Here is a 24,633-nt window from a genome sequence, read left to right on the forward strand (position 1 = left end):
AACAAGTATAAATTTAACTTTGTAATCAAATGAACGCCACGAATAAGTAATTACACGTTGATCTTATTCGTCAAATACAAATACTATTATTAATTACTAAAATAAATATAAAGTCCAATATACGAATAGGTCTCACAGTCAATCTTGTTTAAAAATTCGAAATGGAAACACGAAGATGTGTTGACACGTACGTTGAAATTGTATACAGGGAAAGGGACTGTAAAATGCAAAAGCAAGGGTAAAGGGGTTAAAATGTGATATTACTAATTACTAAAGTACACCAAAGACTAATTACTAAAGTAAATATAAAATCCAGTGTACGAATAGATCTCAATGGTAATCTTGTTTAAAAATTCGAAATTGGAAACACGAAGATGTGTTAACACGTAAGGACTGTTCAAGTTGAAATCGTGTACAGGGAAAGGCACTGCGAAATGGAACAGCAAGGGTACCAGTGCGTGCAGTCGATTCAATTGTGTGGTTAGGGGTCGAGTATGTCTTAAGTACCCGGGTGTGTACGGTTCATAAGTTCCATGGTATTCCAGACTACATTCAGCCGAGCCTTCGAATGCGTTCTCGTGTCAAGAGGTGAAGGTCTAACACGGCCTTGAAGAGCATCGTACGTTCCACAACACGACCTACGCCATTTCCTCGTTGGACCTAGCAAGTTTCTACCACGGACACCGAATCGCTTGCTACGCCAAGTCAAACTTATAATAATTTTCACGTGAACACAAATTCTTAATTATGTATAAAATGTATATTCAAGTTATATTTGGAGAATTAAAAATAGAGACACTTTCAAATTTATTCCTGCAATGAAGACCTTTTTAAAGAGAAGTATTTTTATTAATATATTTTATTTATATATTATTTGCTAATATATCGATATTTTACTAATTAATTTTAGTTTTTTTTTTTCACTGGATGACGTATACGTCTTAATTATATGATGTCTCTAATGACCAATGACGATATTGACGACGGTTAGCAGCACTATCAACTTGAAATATCTGTATTGAATTTTTTCCCACGACTAAAGAAAGAAAAACTTAATTCTTCATATTTAGACTCGCGTTACAGTACATCGATATTAAACTTTAAACTATTGAGCAGGTATGAAACATATATTTAATTTACCCTTGGAAAGCCAAAAATAAAATGATTTCGACTACGTTGATTTTTCTCTCATGACCAAAAAAATAAAAAACCTAAGAGCAAACTATCTGATATAGTTGAGCAACATATAGATCACTTCTTCATATTTAGACTCACTTAACAGTACATCAACATCAAACTTTAAACGATTAAAGAAATAGCCCGTGTCACAAGAAATAATCGTTCTCCGCAAAGAATAACATTTCTTTCGCAACCCCATTGTATACTTCACCGAGAAATATACAAACCTGCCTTTCTATTTCCACTTAAATGTCAAATTATTATTTTTTCACGATTGCAAAGATTTCATTAACACTTGGCTCGCTAAGTACGAGTAGGTTGAATGGAACGTGCCTGATTTTCTGTATTTCCAGTTCCCGAGTTAACGTCAAAATGTCAGTGCGCACAGCTGAATGCTCATGGAAAATGTCTGATAATTATCGTGATCACCGGCGTACGTCTAACCGCGGTATGTTCTCGCGTAATTGATGCCTAATGCAGCCACGCATATGTTCGATCGGCATGCTTCACGCACAATTTCCTTCTGCGTTTAGGAATGGAATAGTTGCAAAATATACTCTGGTTAACTGCCAGCGGTGCGCGCTACTTTAGAAAACGCTTTGTTGATGACCAGGATTGCAACACTGTTGCAGAATACCACCGAGTAGACGAGAATTGATTTTGAGCCATTTTGTATATCTTTCAAAACGTAGCCACTAATTTGAACCAACGTGTACTGGTCGATGGAATGTTCGGTGAATCACGCAGAATTTATGGTGTAATTAGTAATTACATCAGTTACACTGATTCAGCGATACATTTTTATTTTTTAATGTATGAGAATGACTTTACTATAAAAATAAGTTTCGTGAATAATATAATGCTTCCTAGATATATTCCAGAAATGCTTCCAGAGAAAGATTTCTTACTTATTTCAAAAGTTAAAAGTTCGGAGCATTGACAATGTGCTATTTAGAATTATGCTTGTAGTATGTATAAAGGGGAAAGGAGCTAGTTTTAGCAACTTTTCATTTAATAAATGAATCATTCTTAAATAGAAATGGACACTACGTTTACAAAATAAGATATCAATATTGATTCAAGATTCTGTATAATTGTTTTGGTATGTAGATGATCTACAAGACCAAGCATCTTGAAAATTGAAATATTTTATTTGTCGTTGGAGCAATGACGTTGACTGTCACCATTATACCAACACTTCCCATCAAATACAAAAGAAAGAGCTGTCTTTCCTAAAATATCATAATTACATGTTTCGAGGAGTAGTCACCATTGAACCAAATACACTGAACACCAAATGACGAAAAAGGAAGAGCCATCTTCCTTAAACGCTCGTAAGTACATGTTCCGAATTGTATTTTCCGAATGATAATCACGATTAATCCAAAAAATCGGAACACCGATGAACAAAAAAAGAAAGAACCTGTCTTTCCCAAGCCCTCGTAACTGTATTTACCAAGGACCAATCAAAACAGATCCAAAAAGATTCGATTACCAATGCCCCAAAATACATAAACCGTGTACCGCGTTAATCACTTCCTTTCAACTCCGCGCATATGTTTGTTTGCAACCGCGTAATGACTGGCGGTGGTCCAATTGAAAAATGGCCAGCATAATATTTTCGGGGCTGAAACATGGTAGCAAAATGCAAATCGGTTCTCGGAAAAAGGGCTGAGTTCGACACGCCCGCGACGTAGTAACGAATGCGCAACGATATTTCCTCACCGGTGGCAGAGAGTCGAAAAGGGCGAAACGAGGCAACCGAAAGGAACTTTCGGTTCATTAGCGGGGCTCGTGAATCATAGCGGAAACATGCGCGCGATTTGTGGCAAACAAATATCCTTCGTTTGGCCAGGTTCGAGGGATAGGAATGCGCGCCCTCCCGTATGTAGATTGCGGAGCCAGGCCCTGTGGAATCGGTATACGTACGGCCACCGAACGCAGAGAGCGCAGTAGAGATCGGATAATAGCTCTATGCGGCGCGGGAGCCGGGGCAGCCCCGGCCATCGACAAATGGCCGTGGCCATGTAATAAACAAGCCGCGCAATTAAGAGAGCAGGTTAATTAATGTGGACCAACTAGGAGGAAGAGCGTCTTCTTTTTCTCTCTCGATTTTCTCCTTTCCTTCTGTCCCTGTTCCACCGTCCTCGCGCGTTTCCAACGGAGGCTTCCTCTCCGTTTCTGTTCCCTCCGCTACGGCTCTTCCTGTCGGCGTAACCACCGGCGTGCACGGTAGTTATCGAGAACCGAACCGACCTTTTTTGCGCTCCTGGGCGCGCACGGGAGCCAGGACATCACCGGCTTTTCTTGCGTCTGACGTGTGCGTCGGGAGAAGAAGAGCCAGCACGTGGAGAGACGAGGATGCCTTGGCTTGGTTTATTAAACCGTGTAACTGATTCGAACTTCAGTTTTTATACCGGGTCCGTACAGTCTTTGTGTATTACTACGGGATTAACACTAGATTCATGGAACACGGCCATTTAACCCATGCCTATGTTGACAAGGTTTTGTAGAAATCGTTTGTATTTGACGACAAATCACTTATTGTGAATTCGTATGAAAAGACAAGCACAATCGAGGCTATGAGAACCAGAGCAACCTATCCAGGAAATTATGGTACTGAGTTATAAAGAGAAATTGGACCTACTTGCCAAAAATTCGTTAGTTCTATGCTGCCATCTGTTAATGATTGTGCGCACTATCAAAACGCGGCGCCACAGTCGACTGGTTAATAGAATTAGTATTTTTATATCCGGTTACACCATGAAGACTGTACAAGGAGTCCTAACTGTGTAGTGTAGAAGTGCACCTTTTGCAAAGAGATGACTGCGATCTTCTAAACAGCCAGTCTAAACTCGATCGAACCTAACCCTTATCCGAGGAGACTACCAGGAAGCCCTTATCCCTGTACATCCGAGTCACGAACCAATAATGACTCCAAAATCAGCTAAAAGGGACGCGATCCCGCGAGTATGCCGCGCAGGTGCACCTGTCTAATGAAGCAATCCCCGGTGCAGGAAGGTCCGCATACGAGGAATCCTCCCTGCTCCACCCCCCTCCCCCACCCCCACCCCCGGTCGAAAGCACGGTCGAACGTCGATGGAAAGAATCGTGCAACCGGTTGACTTTCACGATACCGAATGAAAAACGATACCGAATCGTTCGAAGAAAGTGGCGGAGGGTCGGAAAGTGCTGATGAACCAACGACGTGAATCGCTAATTAAGGCACGGTGGCAATTAGTAATTACGGTAGCTCCCGATCGACGCCGGCGAACTCCAATCAGAGCCGGCCTCACTGCAGGCCACCTCCGGTCGATTCGAGTATCCTGTCGGGGGGGCCCCCACGGTATCATAAGTCGAGTTTTTCATTGACGCCGGTAGCCGCGGGTCGAAACCGGTCCACGGAGGTCGAACCACGAAGACCGGCAACGACAGGCGGCTACAGAAACGTGGGGAACAAGAGACGGAGGGGAACAAGGGGGCAGAGAGAGAGAGAGACCCCGCTCCACCTCGTTGCACGGCAAACGACGACCTCGTGCGCCGGACGAAGCTTTCCTGACCGCGTCCATAAAATGCTGAAATGCTCGGGTTGGAACGACACGCGATATTCCGTCCGCCGCGCCACGGGATATGCTCTTTCGCCTCGGAACAAGCGGTATCACCTGGGAGGAAGCTCGTCGATCAGGCGACGAGTCGCGATCGAACGAGCGCACGACTAGTGCGATGGGGAACTGGTTCGTGGAAAGCGGTGTTTTCGAACGTCGCGGTTCGTGGAATGTCCGGGCGATGCCTGATACGGGACGACCGACCTTCCACCACGCTGGAAATATCGCGTTCGCCTCTTTTGGAAGGTGATGGGGATTCCCCCGGCTCCTGTGTTGGACCTATAAGGGGGTTCCATGAGTTGGTGCCATCTATTGTTCTGATAGGCGAATTAATACTTGATCTGGAGGTTATGGAATATTCTGTTTCGTATGGTTTATGAGTTATCTGGTAATATAGAGGCGTTCGCTTCTTTTGGAAAGTGATAGGGGTTCTCGACTCCTTTGTTGGATCTATAAGGGTGTCCTATGAGTTGGCGCCACTTATTAGTATCATAATCAAATTAATATTTTATCTGGGAGTCATGGAATATTCGGTTTTGTACGATTTATTTGTTATCCGAAAGTATGGAGATGTTCGGCACTTTTGAAACGCGATAAAAAGACAAATGTTTTAAATAATTGAAATTCATAAATCAGATTATAACGAATGTATGAGAAATTAATCACAAATGACATTGAAACTTTCAGTAGTAATTGAGTCCTGTTACAATTGAAGGACAATTTCATTTGGTAATTGAATTTCATTGCAATTCAAAACTAAATTCTATTACTATAATTGAAGATTAATTTCAATTGGTAATTGAATTTCATTGCAGTCGACGGCTTATTGCGATTGTTAATTGAATTTCCAATTACAATTGAGAAGTAATTGCAAATAAAAACAATATCCTGTCATAACTGGAGATTATTTTGAATTGGTAATTGAATTTCGTTGCAGTTGAAGACTAATTGCAATGGATAATTGAATTTAATTGCAGTTGAAGCCCCCATTGCAATTGATAATTGAATTTCCAATTACAATTGAGCTTATTCTAACTGCAGATTAATTTCAATTGGTAATTAAATTGTGGATACAGTTACCTTTCCATTACATTCTCCAACTGCGACGAATCTTCAGTTACACCGAACAAAATTGCAATTAAATTTTCATCCGATGGACAAATCGATAAGGAATGGAACAGATTGATGACCAGCGCCGATCGAAAGTGCTACGCCCCGTGTTCGGGAACAGACGCCGATAGTGGCGTCCCGAGGTAAGGGTAAGAATGAAGAAGTGGATTTAGGAAGAAATGGATCGCCGTGAACCGTGCGAGAGAGACGGGGGGTAAGAAAAGAGGAAAGAAAACAATGAAATGGAAAGAGACGGCATCGAGTTACGAGAGCCGAACCTATTTTCGGTCGGCAAAATGCAAGCAGAACGATAGTCCCGTGATGCATCGCGGCATATGGCGTAAATCAAGCAGCTGCGACGACTGATTCCAGTGGTACCAACCCACGCTCGCATTATATCAGCCAGAGAGGCATATTTATTACCCCTGGCCGCTTAGATTGGAACAAATGCTGCGTTGCCGGAGACCCATCCGTGAGAGCACACGGATAAGTCGCTGAATTTTGTATTACACATTCGATCTCGTCGGTGTACGCGTCAACCGACGACGCGCTTCTTCCCGTCTCTGAATAATGATTTTCCTATTATGTCAGTCCATAAATCAGTACGTAAAATAATTAATTTCCCCGTGTCAACCCGGGATGTTCCACAGCGTTAGGATGATATATCCAGTTTTGAATGTTTATAACCTCGTCAGAGCAGCTCGCGCGATGATGCAATCTTCGTATAAACCATCCATTATAATTGTCCTGGAAATAGGAGACGTGCGATTATTTTAACGCGAACCGAAGAAGCAGAACAAGGGCTTCGCTGTCAACGGTGGTTTTCATTAATGCAAGACTCGATCGGAACTAATCTTAAGGTAGTTGTTCCGTGGATTTATTTAATGGAGGATTTTAACAACACTGTTTTAATGTTGTACGAAATAGTGCATACGTAATATATGGAAACTCTACAGGTATACTCGCGAAATGGCGTACATGGTTGTTAACAGTGAAAAAGGAATATTTCCTATATATGCAGGTTTGCCAACATGGGGATGAGAAGCATTTCTAACAAAAACTTCGCTTGATTGTTGTTTGATGAAAGGTGAATTGTATGAGTCTATTTCGATTTAAATGATCACCTCAGTTTGATGAAAAACGATATAAAAATTTTGTAATTTTAACATAGAGCCTTATAGTACATACGGATTTTCGCCATGAATTTTTTCAATTTAAATCAAATTTAGGAAGTTGCTGAAAATTTGATGTGTTATAAAAACCGAAATTATAAACCATTTAAAAAAATAAAATAATTATTGACCACATCGCTACTGAAGTATAATTTATTACAATTTGAAACTGAACGTGTGTGTAGATATGTATATATGTCGATTCATTGTAGCCGTGTATGAAAGCAGGAAAACCGTACTTCCAGACGAGTTTCCAATCATATTTTTTTAACTCGACTATCTCAAACCAACTACCTTAATCGTTCGATTAAGGATAAAACGTAGTGAATCTTTAATTGCAATCTCCAATTGCGATAATCTTCAGTCGTAGCGAACAAAATTGGATTTCAAACAATCGAACAACTGCCTTTATGCTGGCAAGAAATGTCAGAAAATGATGGAAATTATTTTGTTGATTCATATCCAAGATTTCTTTAATAATGAAACGTTGCTAAAATTTTGATTACTTCTCGGTCTTCCTAATATAATACACGATGCTATCAGGCGTACTATGTTGTTAAAAAAGCAAAATCTTGAAAACTATCCTCATTCGATAAAACCCAAGTATGAAGTGTCGAAAGAACAGAATAACAAATAATATTTATCAAACGCTCAAATTAATAGAGGATACTCCAAATGTATCTTCAGAATTTCTGCTTTTAATAAAACACAAATGCTAAGAAATACATTCAATATTCTCACTTTAAACGAAAGTACATTTACAATTATACGCGAACGTCCAAAAACCAAAATCACGTGACCGCTTTCACGTTAATGACACGATCGCTAGAGGGAGCTTTCTATCGGAGCAAAACGGCAACCCCTTTTACCGGACAACATCAAAGAACGCTGCGCTCTTATATGCGCTCATGCGGATACCGTATACATGAAGTCATATTGATAATAATGCGTATGGACGGGCATATGCACACGTGCATACGATAACGCGATGCAGCCTCGGGGTACAAGGAAGTCGGGATTTGTGGTACCAAGAAGCCGTGATTGCCGTGGCCCTTGCTGCCACGTTCATTACATAGCGCGCCATTAATCTGGAACGGTCTGATGGCTCGCAGGCCAGTAAATATGTAGAACGATAACATCTGCGACTTAACATTCGTTCCACGGATCGCAGAGCGCAGGTCCTCAACTTTTCATACCGGGGACGACTCATCCACACCGGTGATCAACCGGGCGAGAGTTGCTCGTCCAAGAGGAAACGAAAGAAGAGGAATCCCTGACGTTCGACTTGCTCTCATCCCATCTCTGTACCCGACTCCCTTTTCTCTGGACCACGCACCAGCGATGGACGAAACATATTTCGGTTAAGTAAGAACAGCCTCGTTCCAAAACATATTTCAGTTAACCCTTCGAGGCACATGATTATAAAAGGAAAAAGAAAATTCGAGCTGCGCAGAAGAATATTGTCAACTTGCTGAAGCGTTTTCACTTTTCGGATTCTACATATTGTACTTTTAGCGTTAGTTTTTTCTCTAACAGAAAAGAGTACCAATTTTTATTTAGCTTATATGTTTTAATTTACTAGTATTATTGCACAGTTTTTCTAAGTTAGATAAAAATAGTATAATTTTAAAGGAGAATTTAATAATTCTAGAAAGTTAGGTTTTTGATACAAAGATGCACTTCTCTCTGGACATACCCGATCTCTTTTAATTTTCCTTTTTGCATAATGTACAGAAATGATAGGACTAACAGACCGAGAATTTTTTTGACATTCCAAATGGTTAATTATTTAAACAATTTCTCAAAGTTGAAAAGACAACATTCTATTTTAGCCGAAATATGGAAGTTTTTCATATACATATTATCCCGAAACACTTAAACTATTGAACGATTGGAAAACAATGTTAGAAACAATTGTTGGAAATGTGGTTACCTCTAATATGGCATCTTGCGCGACCCAATCGGACGTTTCTAACTCGAGATATAGCCTAAAATGTGAATGAATCTCAGAAAAAATCGATAAAAAATTCAAAAATTCATATAAAAAAGACCTATCCATAGAAAAATGTTTCATTGCAATTTTCGAGTCTAGCAGGCCAAAATACATACAAAAAAATTGTAGCATTGAACGTACATTTCGGCTGTGAACTAGTGTTAACTTAATAAAACGATGTCATTATTTCTTCACAGCCCTTAAACTCCTTCAACTCCTTAACCTGCAACTCCGACTCCGACTCCAACTGCAGTTCTCCATTTTCTCCCCGAGCGTGCAGTTTCCGTTCAAAGCGAGTGTAAACCGCTAATCACGTTCGTCGTGAAAATAGAAAACGCTTTGCGGAGTGGGTGTCGTCGTGTGCGTGAAGGCATTCGGTGCTTAGGTCGTTCGAGTAATTAGATATCCCTGGAAATACGTTAGGTTCTGACTGGCCAGCCAGAACACTCTCTGTTTGGTTTATACGAGAGCAACGAGAAGCGTATTCTTACTCTTAGGGAATAAGCGATATTGGCTTACGAGATTGGGAAAGCGATAGCCTTGCCCACGGTGCACCAACTCTCCTTGTACTTGCTCGCAAGGAACGTTTCCACGCGCCGTTAGAACCCGTTGTCGCGCCGCAACAATCGCACGCATAATTCATAACGCGAACCTGTATTATTTACTTCCTCCGAATCAACTCGAAAGCATCTTATTCAACCACGGGCGCATGTAACGTCTAATCGTGCCGGTGGTAAGACTGTTAGACCGAGATTAGTACATGCTCAACATTAATATCTCAATGACATTGACTATTAAAGCATGAAATACGATCGCTGGTCACGCACGCACAGCAAAGTTCTAACTGCGTAGTATTTTCCATCGGTCACTGTTTAAGGTGGTTACGTGAATTTTCAAACCAGAATTATTAACATATTTATTGGCCAACTTACTACGCGCGGAAACAGAAAAAAAATATCGAGAAACACCCTGCGACAGACTAGCAAATTTCCGATTTGATTTATTTTATAACAGTATCGCGGAATACTGCCGCGACTTCGGTTGGAATGACAGAGTTAATATTATATTATCGTTCGAATCGAATAAAAGTCCGAATAAAGTAATTTAGATTGTGATATGTACTCCTTGGTGAAGAGTTTATAGAGTTTATAGTGCGATTGGAATTCCACGAACTTGTATTAAAAATTGATGGAGCAACCTCTGCAAGGGTATTTAGATAGTTTATTTATTTTATCGGGAAATCGTGGATCAACGTTGATTTTACGTTTTCTCGAATGCTTCGAATAATCTTTTATTTCACGTGCGGAGTTAACTTTTTGAATATATGTGCCATAGGGAGTTTTAGTTGCAATTTTGTTACTCTTAAACAAAAATAGTAAATTGTAATGTAATGGAATTATTTAAACTAATAGGAATAGTTCCATTCTGATATTTGGGGAAAATAATCGTAGAACAAAATTAACGACAAAGGTGCCTATTTTAAGAAATTAAAGTACCGAAATACGAATTAAACATATTGCAGTGCATTGTAAATATAGTGTCAACTGAGCACGGAAATAGAACACTTATTGCTATTGCTTCGAAGAATTAAAAATGACAATACTTTGTCTCTCAACTGATCCAATTGAAAAAAAAAGGAGCAAGGTATAAGGCACTTTTCAATTTTCTCCTTTAATGATAATTAAATTTTTATTCAAAATCTAAATGTTTTGCGTGTAACTATAAACGGTTGTTTAGTTCCTTTTTTGGAAAGTTCTCCCTCCAAGCACACGAAGAGATCGATGACCTTGTACAACCACTTAATAAATTACTATAAATTGATGTGCAAGGCGTATCCCATAAACGGGTACTACTCTGACATGATCCTATTAGTATTCATAAAAGGGCCAGTCGTAGAATTTCTCTCGAAAACCAAACACAATTCGTGTTACAGGGTTGAGTCGGTTATTATAAATTGATGACGGTCAATAAACTCGTAAAACTTTGACCATAAAACCGTGGATCATAAAACTATGATTGGTAGACATTGAAATAAAAAGGCCTACAAATGATTCCTGTCAAGTGAACCGCTAGAACGCTCAAGAAATTTCAAACTATCCCTGCGATACCTTATTTAGTTAAAAAAATGATACCGGATACAGTTTGAAATCTATTTTACTACAATTTTATTGAAATTGATAGATAATTGCCATTGATAACTGCATTTCATTGAAATTTATGGTTAATTGTCATTGATAACTGCATTTCATTGAAATTGATGGTTAATTGCCATTGATAACTGCATTTCATTGAAATTGATGGTTAATTGCCACTGATACTTAAATTTCATTGAAATTGATGGTTAATTGCCACTGATGCTTAAATTTCATTGAAATTGATGGTTAATTGCCATTGAAAACGAAATTCTATTATAATTGATGATTAATTTCATTTGATAAGTGAATTTCATTGAAATTGATGGTTAATTGCAATTGAAAACGAAATTCTATTATAATTTATGATTAATTTCATTTGGTAATTGAATTTCATTGAAATTGATGATTAGTTGCCATTAATAACTTAATTTTATTACAACTGAAAGGTAAATGCAATTATATAATAATAATGGCAAAATAAAATATATAATCAAAATCAAAAGTCCTCTTTCTTCAGTGATAAAATTCTAAAAGATGTAATATACCACAAGTGGCCTGAAACATTTACAAAGTACTATATCTCTGCTTTCAAAGCTAGTACATCCCTACCCCTTTCCAATTAATTCACGACTCTCTCCGGTCTATCTCCAGCTTGAAACCCCATGCTACAAATACCCACCTCTCAACTTAGAACAATCCAAATTGCAGGCTTAATATTCCCTCTACAAATTCACTCCAATCCATAAACCCATGAAACTTCACCCCAGTACCCATTGGCGTAAAAAAACTCTTACAAATACCCACAAGCTGCCAAGAATACCCAAGAACGTTCCCTATTCAACCGACAATTTCCTTCCAACGCGACGAAGTCGTGGAAGAATGACACGCGAACGGTAGCCAGCCGTATCGTCTGCGAAAACGTCGTGTTTCGCGTAAACGGCTCGGCGTCGTCGGCGAACCGTCAGCCGTGGCTATTTTCAGAGGCGTCGTTTTTCTCTTTGGCGTCGACGGTAGCGAACAGCGGCGAGGAATTATGACGTGGGCCGCAAACGGTTACGGGTAGGTAGGTAGTTCCATTAAGATGCAAATTCGCCAATAATTCCGCGGCGCGGCCGCTTATCGCCCTGCTCGCGTACCGGCTCGTAATCGTTCATGCCCGCGACCGGATCGAGAGCCCGTTTTCCAATTCCCCGTGCATCACAGGCGCCTACGACGCCCGGGAGTTAATTATTGTCCAGGGGATTTAATTGCCCGCGTATCGTGATACCCCGTTCCTTTTATGGGGGGAGAGGTGCCCGACGCAAGGAGGGGGAACCGTAAACACAAGCTGCGTGCGTGTGGCGCGGAAAGCCGTATCCGCCCGGTGTTCTCTAGTATGTAGTACCAGTATCCGTTACAAGCCGATGTAGTAGATATTTGTTTGCCCGATACTCCCAGTTGGGAACGTATTAGGTACCTGTTTCAGGGGATACGTCTCGTGCATCAATTTATATTAGGTGGCCGAGCCGTCGCGCGGCGCACAGTGCGGACAAATAGCAAACTTGTGGACAAAAATCAAAATTTCATTACTAATATAAATATATTGCTATTTATTCACAAAAAAAAAAAAAAATTAAAATTAACCATAAACGTTAATAAAATCACAACATTATTAACAAATTTAACAAAAAATTAACAAACCCCGATTTCGTTGAAACTTTGTATACTTGTTTGTGGGACCGGAAGTGTCAGTACGTGCGACTTTTGCGTTTTGAGGGAGAAATTAACCCTTTTATCCGAACCACCCCTTTTACTTTTGCTCGGAAACGATTAGAGATTTCAAAAAAATGTTCAAGCAAACGTTACACTGTTTTTGAAGGCCTATAAACCAATACTAACAAATTTAAAAAAAAAAGAAATATTTTTTTTAAATTACTCCTTCCCCCTCGAAATTTTTGAAAATTTTGATTTATTTCTGAATCAGTAAAAGCGTTTTTTTATTCAGAATTCAACGGTATGTATGAGTTTATGATTATCATACAGGAAAATGATGCAATATTGTAAAATTGTCGCTTTAGTAGTCGCTCTACTAGTAGAATTTTTTTCCCATAGAAGTTGATATTACGTTAACAAGCCCGATCGAAACCGAAGCAATATACGAAAATAAATTATTCAGACTCGCTGGTGGGCTCGACCCACCGTACCTCGTCCCAGCGAACGATCCGCAGAATAAAATCGAAGGGATGACACTTCTGACACCGAACGCCTACAACTTCATTCCTATCGAAGACTGTAACGATGACCAATTGAAAATCCCCTCGAGTCTGCCTGCCGCGAGACGCTGTCCGCGAAAGAAAAATATCGCCATCCCGGAGTTTTAAATTCGCGAACGGTCAGGGAATAAACATTTTATTCCAGAATTCCCGAGCCGTCTGGTGCGGCTGTCGGTCGGTCCCCCGTGGTGCAAGAGGGGAAAATTCCGAAATAGAAATGCAGGAGAAACGAGCCAGGGAACGAGAGACTATTTCGGGTGAGGTCAGAGGCTGAGGTCAGTCTATAAGGCCTGGTCAGCCTCCCACGAGTCCTGGAACCCTGCCAAGCCCGACACCCACGCAACCAAGCGAACAGAAACCTGCGGGAACTCGAGCACCGTGCGCCGCGTTTCGTGGATCGTGATCTACGAGATCCGCGCAACGAGAATTCATCTTGGGTACACCGGTTACCGTGTTCGCCTATGCAATTTGTCGAAACGTCCGCGGCTGTTCTATAAATAATCCCCCTCCCCGCTCGCGGCTCTCATTAGAAAATAATCACGGCGGCGTGCACGCACCCCGGAACATCGGGCTAACGATTACGAATTAGCGGCAAAGTGAATGTAGTTGTCGCGAATGAAACTCGACACGCGTGCCACCGGTGGATCTCGTTCCTCTTTGCTTTTCCCTTGCCCGATGCCAAGGCCCATTGATTTCGAGCGATTCGCGAGCTCTTTTCTCGCGATAAGAGGATTCCCGAGGAAGAAAGCAGAAAGATGGAGATAGTACACACGGGAGTAATTTCGATCGTTGCCGATAAAAACTGAGAACGTTTCCAGACGTTCGTTGGTGATTCCTGGTACTCTGTAGATCACGATCTACCGAATACCGGGGGATCCAGCGGTGGGTGAGGCTCGCGTGTTTAGCAGTGGCTCGTGAAAGAGGCGCAAAAGGTAAACTATGCTGACTTTCAGTGTAACGTTGTAGCTTCGTGGAGCGTAAAACAAAATGGAATTTAGAGCACTTTAGATCCGCGTATAAGGAATTTAGTGTTTCTTGATGGAAGACATTCTAAATTGGAAGAATATTTCTGGCGCTGGAGATCCTTATGGAACTGATGTATTTTTATTAAAAAGAAAAAAAATATACATATACATGTCGAATTGAGTAACCTCCTCCTTTTCGATGTCGGTTAAAAAATGACACGTAACGGGGCAATGGAATAAGAAAGGACTGGTAAAAGTGTTTAATGTACGGAGCACGCACTAATTACGCCCTGTGCATGGTTCTTCTTCCATAATGATACGGAATTTAGCTAAAAATTGTATTAAAGTAATTTGACCGATTTGAAAGTAAAGGAGGGTGGACTTATATTACTTTCAAAACTCACGCATATAACACGAAAAATATATGAAGATCTATGATTTAACCAGAGTCGGGTAATATTTGTACAGAAAATATTTTAAATACTATTTTAAATAATAGATTCTTCAGAATTCAACTAAAATAGTATTTCAAATTGGATATAAAATTTCAGCAAATAGTATATTTTATTTTGATAACGTAAAATGTAAAATAAAATAGTTTATTTTGGTAATCCATAGTTAAAACGTGAAAATAAATAGTTTATTTTGGTAATCTATAGTTAAAGCATGAAAATAAATATTTTGTCTTCATTGATTATTTGATTATATGTTGCTTACTTTAAATGGAATAAACAACTCTTAAGATAATATTCACTAACGAAGACCGCAGAACAGCTAAGCCAAGATCTTTATAGCAGTTTACTCGAAAATAATGATAACACATTTCCGTAAAATCTTTCTTTGGGCGTCTTTTTTTGCCTATAATGAGCTACTGTCACCTTCTTCTTCTACTTCGTGAAGAATTATTACATGCTGTTTATTTAAAATATAATAAACATATCTTGAAATAACATTTACTAATAAAGAAATGAATACGTAGAACAGTAAGCCAAGATGTTTAAAGCAGTTTATTCGAAAATAAACGACAATAAGTTTCCTGAAAATCTTCCTTTAGATGTCTTTTTTAGCCTATAATGAGCTACCGTCACCTTCTTCTCTTATTTTGCGATACAACAAAGACGTAAAGAGACTGATCTAAACGTCCCGTACGCAGCACACGGAAAGAATTTACTGCTACGTCTCGGTGAAATATGGTAATGGCGGTTACATGACAGATATTAGCAACGATTACCACTTGCGCCACTGGTTTGTGTGTGTAGAGATTTCCAACGCCCTCTTCGGCTGGCATTAACAACGCGTGAATAATGGCGATATTTCGCCGTTACGGAATGCGAAACCCTCGATACGCTGGAGTAATTCAGCGATAATGGCCGCACAGATTTTCTTCCAGCTACGACGGCCGAAAAACTTTCCAACCTGAGAATTATCTCTGCTGGAGTCTGTAAAACTGTTGACGAATAACTAGCATAATTGATACCAACTCTGACACTATCTGGACCTTTATATATTCTCGAACAGGAAATATATATAATTTGCGGAAATATAATGGAGCGAAATTTTTAGGAAGTTTCTTATAAGTTTCTTGGTTCAGTGTCGTAACAATTTATATATTAAGTGTCCAACTAGTTTCTTTCGTTTTATCAATAAGTAATACATACAAAGTATTTTATATTTTATGTTACGTTAATATTTTCACTGAGGAAGTAAATAAATTAATTTTGAAGGTGAGGTGTTAAAGAAAATTAAATCTGAATAGGATTAGTAAACTCTGAGGAGGTCGGAAAAATAAATACCGCAACAGATATTGGATTATATCATTTCTAATTGTATAGAAATAAAATTTTAGCCTTGTAGGAGTTTCACTATTATTACTAATAATTTATTAGTCTGGCAGTCGATGAATTGTGTACGATCCATTTTGCTCTATAAATTGTCGTGACACGAACTATTTCTAAGAGATAAGGTTGGCTTCTTGTTACGTGTCACAAGTTAAATGTCAGGAATATGATGATGAAAGTTTTACAAGAAAAAAGTTAATAATAAGAAAGTTTCATCGCAGCATTGCATTATTTCACCGACATGCCTCGGTGTTTTCGCTCGATCCTCTTCTTTATTCGCTGTCCTTGTCTACGTTCGACGGGCGTCGGCAAACATCAAATTGTTAATGTCAATAACAATAGTCTCATTGTTCATTCCAACCCGACTAACATTTGACACGGATAAATGGAGTTTTGCGGTATACCTAAAAGTTCCACGAGTGGTTAATATTTTTGGACAGCGTATCTTCCATTGGCACGCGTGATGTCCAGGATTCTCGTTCGAGGTATTATCGAACGCGATTCTACTGGGTTTCGAGCGCGCATGCGACACCATTCGTTGGCGAATCGCCAAGAAAAAGAGGGTGGCGTGGGTGACTCGCGCGAGCAAAGCGAGCTGACCCGAACTCATCGCATGAGACTCGACCTCGCTCCTCTCCTCTCACCGACTGCCGCCTCTCAAAATAACCTCGGTGCCTCGTTTGACGTCACCGTCGATCCGAATCAACCACCGTTCTCCCCTTTACCGCGGTTTCGACGATTTTACGCCGCGATGAAAGCACAATTAACTCGGCGCATCCTTCGGATTGTCTGAAATCTGGATCTCTGATGGTATTTGAGACGACTCCGATAGAGGTCGTCTCCTGCGACAAATGCCAGCAAACGCCAGCAAACGCCAGCAAACCCGCATGATTCGATTTACTCCGTGTCGCTAGCATCGGCTGAATTACGAACGTTGTCGGTGTAAACTACATGCAAAATGGCGTTCGAAAGGATCGCACTTATGCATGAGAGACGCCGTTGTTGAGTATTTTCGAGATTCGCTCTGCTTTTAGCGAGAAGCGTTGCATCGAGAATGATCTTCGTTGTTTTAATCCCCCTCTTCGAAAGCGTTTAAAATAACACGCTTTATTCGAATCGTCTACCCTCATCACCCAAACGATGGCCAGACTTGCGAGATTAAATTTGAAACTTTACGAATCTTCTCTTTTATATGAATTTACGGCGCTACTTACACTCGGAATAGAAGCTTATCGATGTAATCAACATAAATTTGATTATAGTCGACGTACAGCACTGTGCAAAAGTCTTGGACCACTTACACTACATTACACCTTCGCCATTTTTACCGTTAAAGGGAGAGTACTTTTGATTTAGATTATGGATTTCATTTTATCGATATTGTTGTACTGTTTACTGGCCGAAATTCGATAAAAATAGTGTAAATTCATAAGAGAATTTAATATTCAGTACTCTTTTTGCGATCGTGACAGCGTCGAATATTCTTGAGCAACTTTTATATCATTTCTTAATTATTTCACTCGGAATATTTTATCATTCGGTTCGTAATACCTCAAACGCTTTAGTGTTTTATTCTTCTCCAAATCTTTGGAATAATTTTAAGAAAAATGATATTACATCCGCGTAAGTGCCGCGACAGGAACTGCTTGTCAGGTAAAAGGCGTATGTTTTTCATATTTAACTCAGATTCGACTCAGATCTACGAGCCTCATGCGTTGTTATATAGGTTAAAGGGTTATAGAGGTTCTTGTCATAAATTTACTTGATTTTGAAGAGGTTATTGGTTTACCCATTTAGCCTCAACAAATTATCTAAGTGCTTCATGCCAGACTGTATATTATTGATTAAATACGTCTCAGAAGAAGCTGCGTGCTTATGAATCAATCAAATACTTCTCTACTAAGAATGAATAATTATGATAAATACCTGTGATGAGAAATTTCATAGGAAGTTAGCTATATATTCGCTCCTGTTAAGTTCTGCCAACTTACCTGAAACAAAAAGAAAGAAAAATTGAGTTGGCATAGGAAATGGTTTAAAATACTGGAAAGCATCGATTGCTAAGCAACACATGCCATGGTTCCAAAGGACGAGGAAAGACTAAATAAAGTAAAAAACACCATTTTGTCATTTAACTCCTGAAGAAGCTATGAATGCTGGCGAAACCATTTATTTTTGAGACGTTCCACGAAATCGTCTGTCAAGCCGCCATTTTTATAAAAATGAAGAAAATAAAAAATGATTTTTGAGTAGAACACTTATCCAATACATTAAATTACTACAATGTAAATGAAATCTTGTTATCGCTTCAATAAAAATTCTTGAAGAAGTCTAAGAATTCGGGTCGGCCCTTAAATCAAGGCTCCCCCTTGGAAATCTTCCGTAATTAATGAATGCGTCCTAACCCTTTTCCTACCGAAAGCACTCGACCCAAAACACCCTCAACATTTCAGCAAGAATCGAGCGACTCCCGGAAGAAGGGGGCAATTTTGTTGGGAAAATGGGGCACGAGGTAGAGCGAAGATCTAGACGCGACACAGTCTATCCACGGGCGTCAGAGAGAGGAACGAGATCTACGCGACGATCGATCCTACAGCGGGGTCAAACGGATAGCGCAATTTCAACGTAATGTTTCTCTACACGATCGCGATCGATCGGCGATTTGCCCAGGGAAAGATGGCATGAGATACGTGACGGTGCTCTCGGCGAATCAAGGGACACGGAGGCCAAGAGAAAGGAGAACAAGGGGGGAGAGGGAAAACAGAACGAATAAAGGAGACGGTAAAGAATCGGATAAACGGATGATCGGTTTTCGATCCGTCGAAAGGTCGGACGGCGTCGTTCGGTAACGCGTAAAACTGTCTCGTCGAGCGTTAATGTCCCGTGAGAGATAAATTGCCTTTCAACGGCTGGGTGGGTCGCGAAATATGGTGGACAGAGGGACGCAGAAAATCCGTGACAATTATACACGTTGGCGAGGGAGGATTAGCGCGGAATTCGTAGAGGCAGCTTTTGCAGAAAAAATTCGATGGTAATGATTTGCATTGTACGAAGTTATTACACCGAATGAAGATGGGTATATAATCATTATCGAGATGTAAATTAAGTGTGCTGCAATAAAGACGCAGCTCCATCTTTTTATGGTTTTGAGATTAGAACGTAACTACGAATTTAAAAAATTCCTTTTTTTCGCGGTGCAATAAGGAGACACCACCGGTCACTAGACAAACATAATTTAATAATTAGGTACCTATGGTATGATATGAAAAAGAAAAAGAAACGTTTTTATTTAATTTCCTAAAAATGTGTACTGATGCACACCTCTCAATTACGAATCAGGTATGACGATTTTAATATTCGAAACGGGGTACAGGGAGGCTCAATCTCGAAAAATTAACGTGCACTAAAAAAATTCTTCCTGAGTTTTCAGATTACGAACCTGATAGCAGAATTTTAAAATTTTTAAAATTATGCAAAATAAAATCTTTGTACCTACAGAAATTGAACTTGAATAGAAATTTATTTTACTTTGGAAATATTACAATAGGAGCTTTGCTTTCAATATAATTTTATATTATCGCATACTGTGCGCATTTTGTCATTTTTTACACATTTTTACCATTTTCCTATAAATCCAGGAAAATCCATAGTCTAGTTATTAGATTTGAATGAAAATTTAGTTAAAAAAGTATAGTAAACATTCCTGGTAATAATTGCACGTAATTTTTATGCAGAAGGATCTTTAGATGTCTAGAAGGTAGACTTTACGAAAACAATTTTGTATACACGACAAATTCCACAGTTCCAAAATGACTTCACAAGTGCTCCTGTACTGATTCTTAATTTAATTAAAAAAATATGTAACAAGCACTTCCTGGTAGCAATTATACGCGATGCAGAAGGACCTCTCGAGCATCTTTAATTAACAAATTTATTTTCAATTGCTGCGTTTCGAGCTTTTGGCCCGCTATGGACGGTTCGAAACAAATTCCAACGTTCCAGCTGGCTACGTCGGGAAACGTATGGTTAGTTAAATGCTTATACATAGAAAGGGTCGCTATACATGCCAATAAATAATTGCTCTACTAGCGCGCGGTGATGGCGCTCGAGGTCCAGGCCGGTTAATTAACGAGGCGGTTTACGACGTATATCGCGAACGTCACTAAAACGTACCTTCATTACCGGCCGGCGGCATATCTGAGCGTGATCTGGACCACGTACGAGCGGATAAAGTCGATACCCAGGCCCTGAAAAATTCGTGAAAAAATTCCGTCTCTTACGAGGCATTTGATACAAGACGAGGAAGTCTGACGTCGACCGGCGGAATCTACTGCCGCGTCGATTTTTCAGGCGAAACTGTGGTCGCTCCCGTGAGAAACATTTTCCGTTCCTCTGGTAGACGTACGAGGTGCTCATAGTAATTAGAGCTTTGCGATTAGAACCCCTACTTGTATCACAATCAAGGGGAATAGAGGAATTAGTTGTAATGAGTGCAAAACGAACGGTGGAGAACGAGATATAGTTTAATTTCGTTGCAACCTTAGTGAAAGAATAGAGAATTAGGAGATAAGGTTATCGACAGTAGCTTCTTCTGATAAACAGTAGTAATTGTTTCACTGTCATATACCTTATAAACTATAAACCATCTGCATCTAAAACTATGTACCATTAGCTTTAATTCTTTATTATCTATCACTTGGTACAAGATAATCAAAAAATAAAACGTCAGGTTTGGAAACCTCTCATCGTGAATACAGTATAATTTGAAAAAGAAATAGCGATAAGGAGAGTATAGTTCAATTATATAAGTGGCTAGTAGAAGCAGTAGGTAGTCAGTATTTATAATTCAACAAATATGAACGAGATAAAATTAATATTCATAATTATTAAATATATACAGCCATGTAAATGGGTTTGAAGTGGAAGACAATAAATGACTAACTCGTGAAAATTACGATGTGTGCTAAAATACATTGGAACTTTAGAGATGCATATTCGAAATCGTATCATATTTACAAAGGACAAGATTGTCAGAAGAAATGTAACCAGAAATTAACATGACACTGCAATTACATTATTAATTATTATTATTGTTAGATGTAAGAGAGTTGTTATCTAATCATAAGTAATTATTTATGACTCACATATGTAACATGTAAGTTGTTAATGTAATAACAATAAATAAATAAATTAATAATACACGTTTTGAGTATTACCATTAAACCTAAAAGTTTCGAGGAATTTAAAGCAGTGAAATTTATCATTTATTGTTTCAATTACTAATTTTATTTACGCTACTGTTGATACATAAATAAAATAAAATTAAACAGTATAGGTATACCGAGTTTTTAGTTCAAAACCAATCCCATAATCCAATACGCCCTTCGCAATCAAAGCATTAATAGAAACAAATATTGTCGCGACTGTACGACAGTATGCTCTATCTGCAGTAGATTGTACCGGTTAGCGTCAGACACGGGAAATCGTCCGGGAACGAAACCGAATAGCCATGCTCTTCCAACAAGGTTAATAATAAAACTACAATTACAGAACGATACACAAATCCTTAATTATTGGAAAACAAGTTCAATTGGACTAATAAATATTACACTAAACATTCCGCCTTCGGCGTCACACTCTTTTCTAACTGCACCTTGTAGCGACTCGAGCAAATCCGAGCAAAACATTCCAATCCGAAGAAACACTAATAGCACTCGCAGCCGAAGAAATGCGATGATTAAACGAGACAAACCGAGCTGACAAATAACAAGAATGAACGTGCGCACGACGCATCGAATAAAGCTTCTAATTAGCATCGCTCAAACAATATATCGTCTCGAGTTAAGCAACATCGGGCAACCGCTACGAGCGAGTAACACGCAAAGGAACGAACGTAACATTAAAGAGATCCGAGCTAACATGCTATTCACTATTGATTCGATTAATTAAACAGGATCCGCTCGACTTCTCTAGGATCTATACATATATTTCTACCAACGCAGCAACGTACCGTCAACTGATCAATGTCCACGATATCTTCCCGGCGAACGTACTGGAAGCGAACGGGACCAGGATTTCTCTGAACGAATCAGCCTCGAAATTAGTATTTTACCAACGATTTCGAGACAAATTGCTACCGAGGTCGGCGCTGCTAGTTACCTAATTAATATACCAGAAGGAACATTTTGTCCCGGCTACGAGTACGTTCTATCAAAGCGTAACGACTCGCCGGGTTGAACATTTCAATTAATTAGATACCAAACGTGACCACCCACCGGCGATATCTAGCAACGATCTGAATCAGCTTTAAAGCACACACGTGTACACCCGACAACTTTAAAATCAAAGGTCACTCGAAGCGCATAAGAGAGTTAATACATGCTGTAAATCGCCCGGACAAATTATGCTGCCGGTCTGGCATCGGCCGCTCAACTAATACCGTCGATAAGCAGTATTTCGTCAGTTTAATGGCACCGCGTGCCCGTTCGATGCTAACCGTTTCAATTAATTAAACGCCGAACGTGGCCGCCAGGCAGAGCTTCGCGGAACTCATTCGACGCGACCTAATCGCTGCAGAAGTCAACCAACGAGACCTGAACGATATTTTGACGAGGGAAGAACCAGAGAGCTGTGTTCTATGAACGTAAGTCATTTGATATCAATGGCTGCAATTTAATATAATTTGTGAAGGATGTACGATCAAATTCTTGTTATTGTATGCATCAGGGAATTGTGCAACACGGAGTATCATTTTATTTAGTTTATTAAAGGATGACCATACGTTTATACGAATAAGCAACAATAACAGATTTATTAAACGATTAACTAGAACACAAAGGTTTCGGAACGTCCGAATTGCAGAAGGTTTGTCACTGTTCTCACTATTCGAAGAATTGCCGGTTCTTGAATGGCAACAGAAACATCGGAACTTCGCTTAACCAATCTCATTTCAATCAACCGAGTACAGAGTTAAGTCACATGGCGAGGAATGTGATAAAATTGTTAATGCATATGCTCCCCAAACGGAAATACTGTCCGAGTAGGTTTAGACCTAGTTTTTTTGTTGGACGCTATCACGCGAGAAGCTGCGAATAACAATAATTTATAATTTACGACTAAACATTCAATCAATGGTTATTCTGTTACATGATGGGGAATGTGATAAAATTGTTAATGCATATGCTGTCTCCACGGAAATACTGTCTGAGTAGGTTTAGACCTAACCCTACTTCAGCATTTGAAAGGTCCCCTGCAATACATTTTTATTGCAAAATCTTAGTCAAGTCTCACGACAATTTGTGTATTTAAACTACAGATCGAACTACACATACGTATTTTCTGAAATTTTGTTTTCTTGCATTATAAAATTATCCCATTTGTAATGTTCTCACATTCTGTGCGAAATATGATCCATAAACCCGTATAACCTAACTGGAACACTTGTATATCGTTCCTAATAACACAACAGGTATTGGTATATTTTTAACTGAATTGCCGATCTTGTCAAAATCTTGTCAAGACCATATACCTATTTCTAATCGTACATTCTAAATTGTTAAAAATTCGAGATCGATACGCACGTTTCGATATTTTTCGAGATCAAGACCGAGATCGTAGAAATCTCGTCTCGTCTCTTCCCATGCGCATCACTAGGAGAAACGAATGTCCTGCGCAGGACATTCAGCGAGCGCGACTAATTGCCGATCCGGCAAAATCTGTATAAATCGTCCGGCTTAGCACCGACACGGCTAATTACAATACCGATTTCCTTATCGATTTTTTCCAATCTCAGGGCGCAAAGTGCCGCGAGCGGCTAAGGAGCGGTTAACGCGAGCGCTGATGTAAATTTCTTCCCGTGAAACTCGAGCGGGCCCGTTTCACGGGCTAGATTAATTGCCGCGATCTATAAGATTGCCGGCGTACATGAAATCGGTATCGCGTGAATCCGACGGCACCGTGTACATATTTAAATACGCGCAGGTGTACGTGTCGCAGCCAGTACAGCCGGGCACGTTGGTAGCGGCGACGGAAAACGTGAACGTGTAGCTGTACGTGGCATATACCGGGGAGACAATGCAGACATTCGTTTATCTACGACACACGTTGATTTACGGGGAGCCGAGCAATCGTAGGACGTATAACGTGTCCTACGATATTTCGAGCCTCGAACTAGTACAGTCGAACGATTGCGTACTAAGGACGACGGTGCTGAAAAGGAATCTGACCGTGTGTCGCGTTACGTCCCGGGGCAAGAATGATCCGCTGAGCAGGGAATCTCGGGCAACGACATTTCGACTTTAGATCGTCGGGAGTGTGGAAGACCCGGGAATGAGAAAGTGAGAAGAAAGTGGAAGGAGGAAGTGCAATTATGATGTGCAATAATA

The 24,633-nt window shown here is 39.8% G+C and overlaps 1 protein-coding gene across 7 annotated transcripts in view; it reads right to left on the bottom strand.

Annotated features, from left to right (window-relative positions):
- The window catches only part of LOC128886415 (uncharacterized), a 461,940-nt gene that overhangs the window by 382,819 nt on the left and 54,488 nt on the right, over positions 1–24,633 (bottom strand). For 3 of the 7 annotated variants that reach the window (XM_054141365.1, XM_054141374.1, XM_054141356.1), the window contains one exon: positions 20,423–20,496. The exons of the other annotated variants lie outside the window; for them this stretch is intronic. In XM_054141365.1, the coding sequence (XP_053997340.1) occupies positions 20,423–20,428 (6 nt within the window). In that variant the 5' untranslated portion in view covers positions 20,429–20,496. The remainder of the gene's footprint in view (positions 1–20,422; positions 20,497–24,633) is intronic. 7 annotated transcript variants of the gene reach the window in all.

The sequence above is a fragment of the Hylaeus anthracinus genome, unplaced genomic scaffold (assembly GCF_026225885.1).
Source record: "Hylaeus anthracinus isolate JK02 unplaced genomic scaffold, UHH_iyHylAnth1.0_haploid 0, whole genome shotgun sequence".
Taxonomy (NCBI): Eukaryota; Metazoa; Arthropoda; class Insecta; order Hymenoptera; family Colletidae; genus Hylaeus; species Hylaeus anthracinus.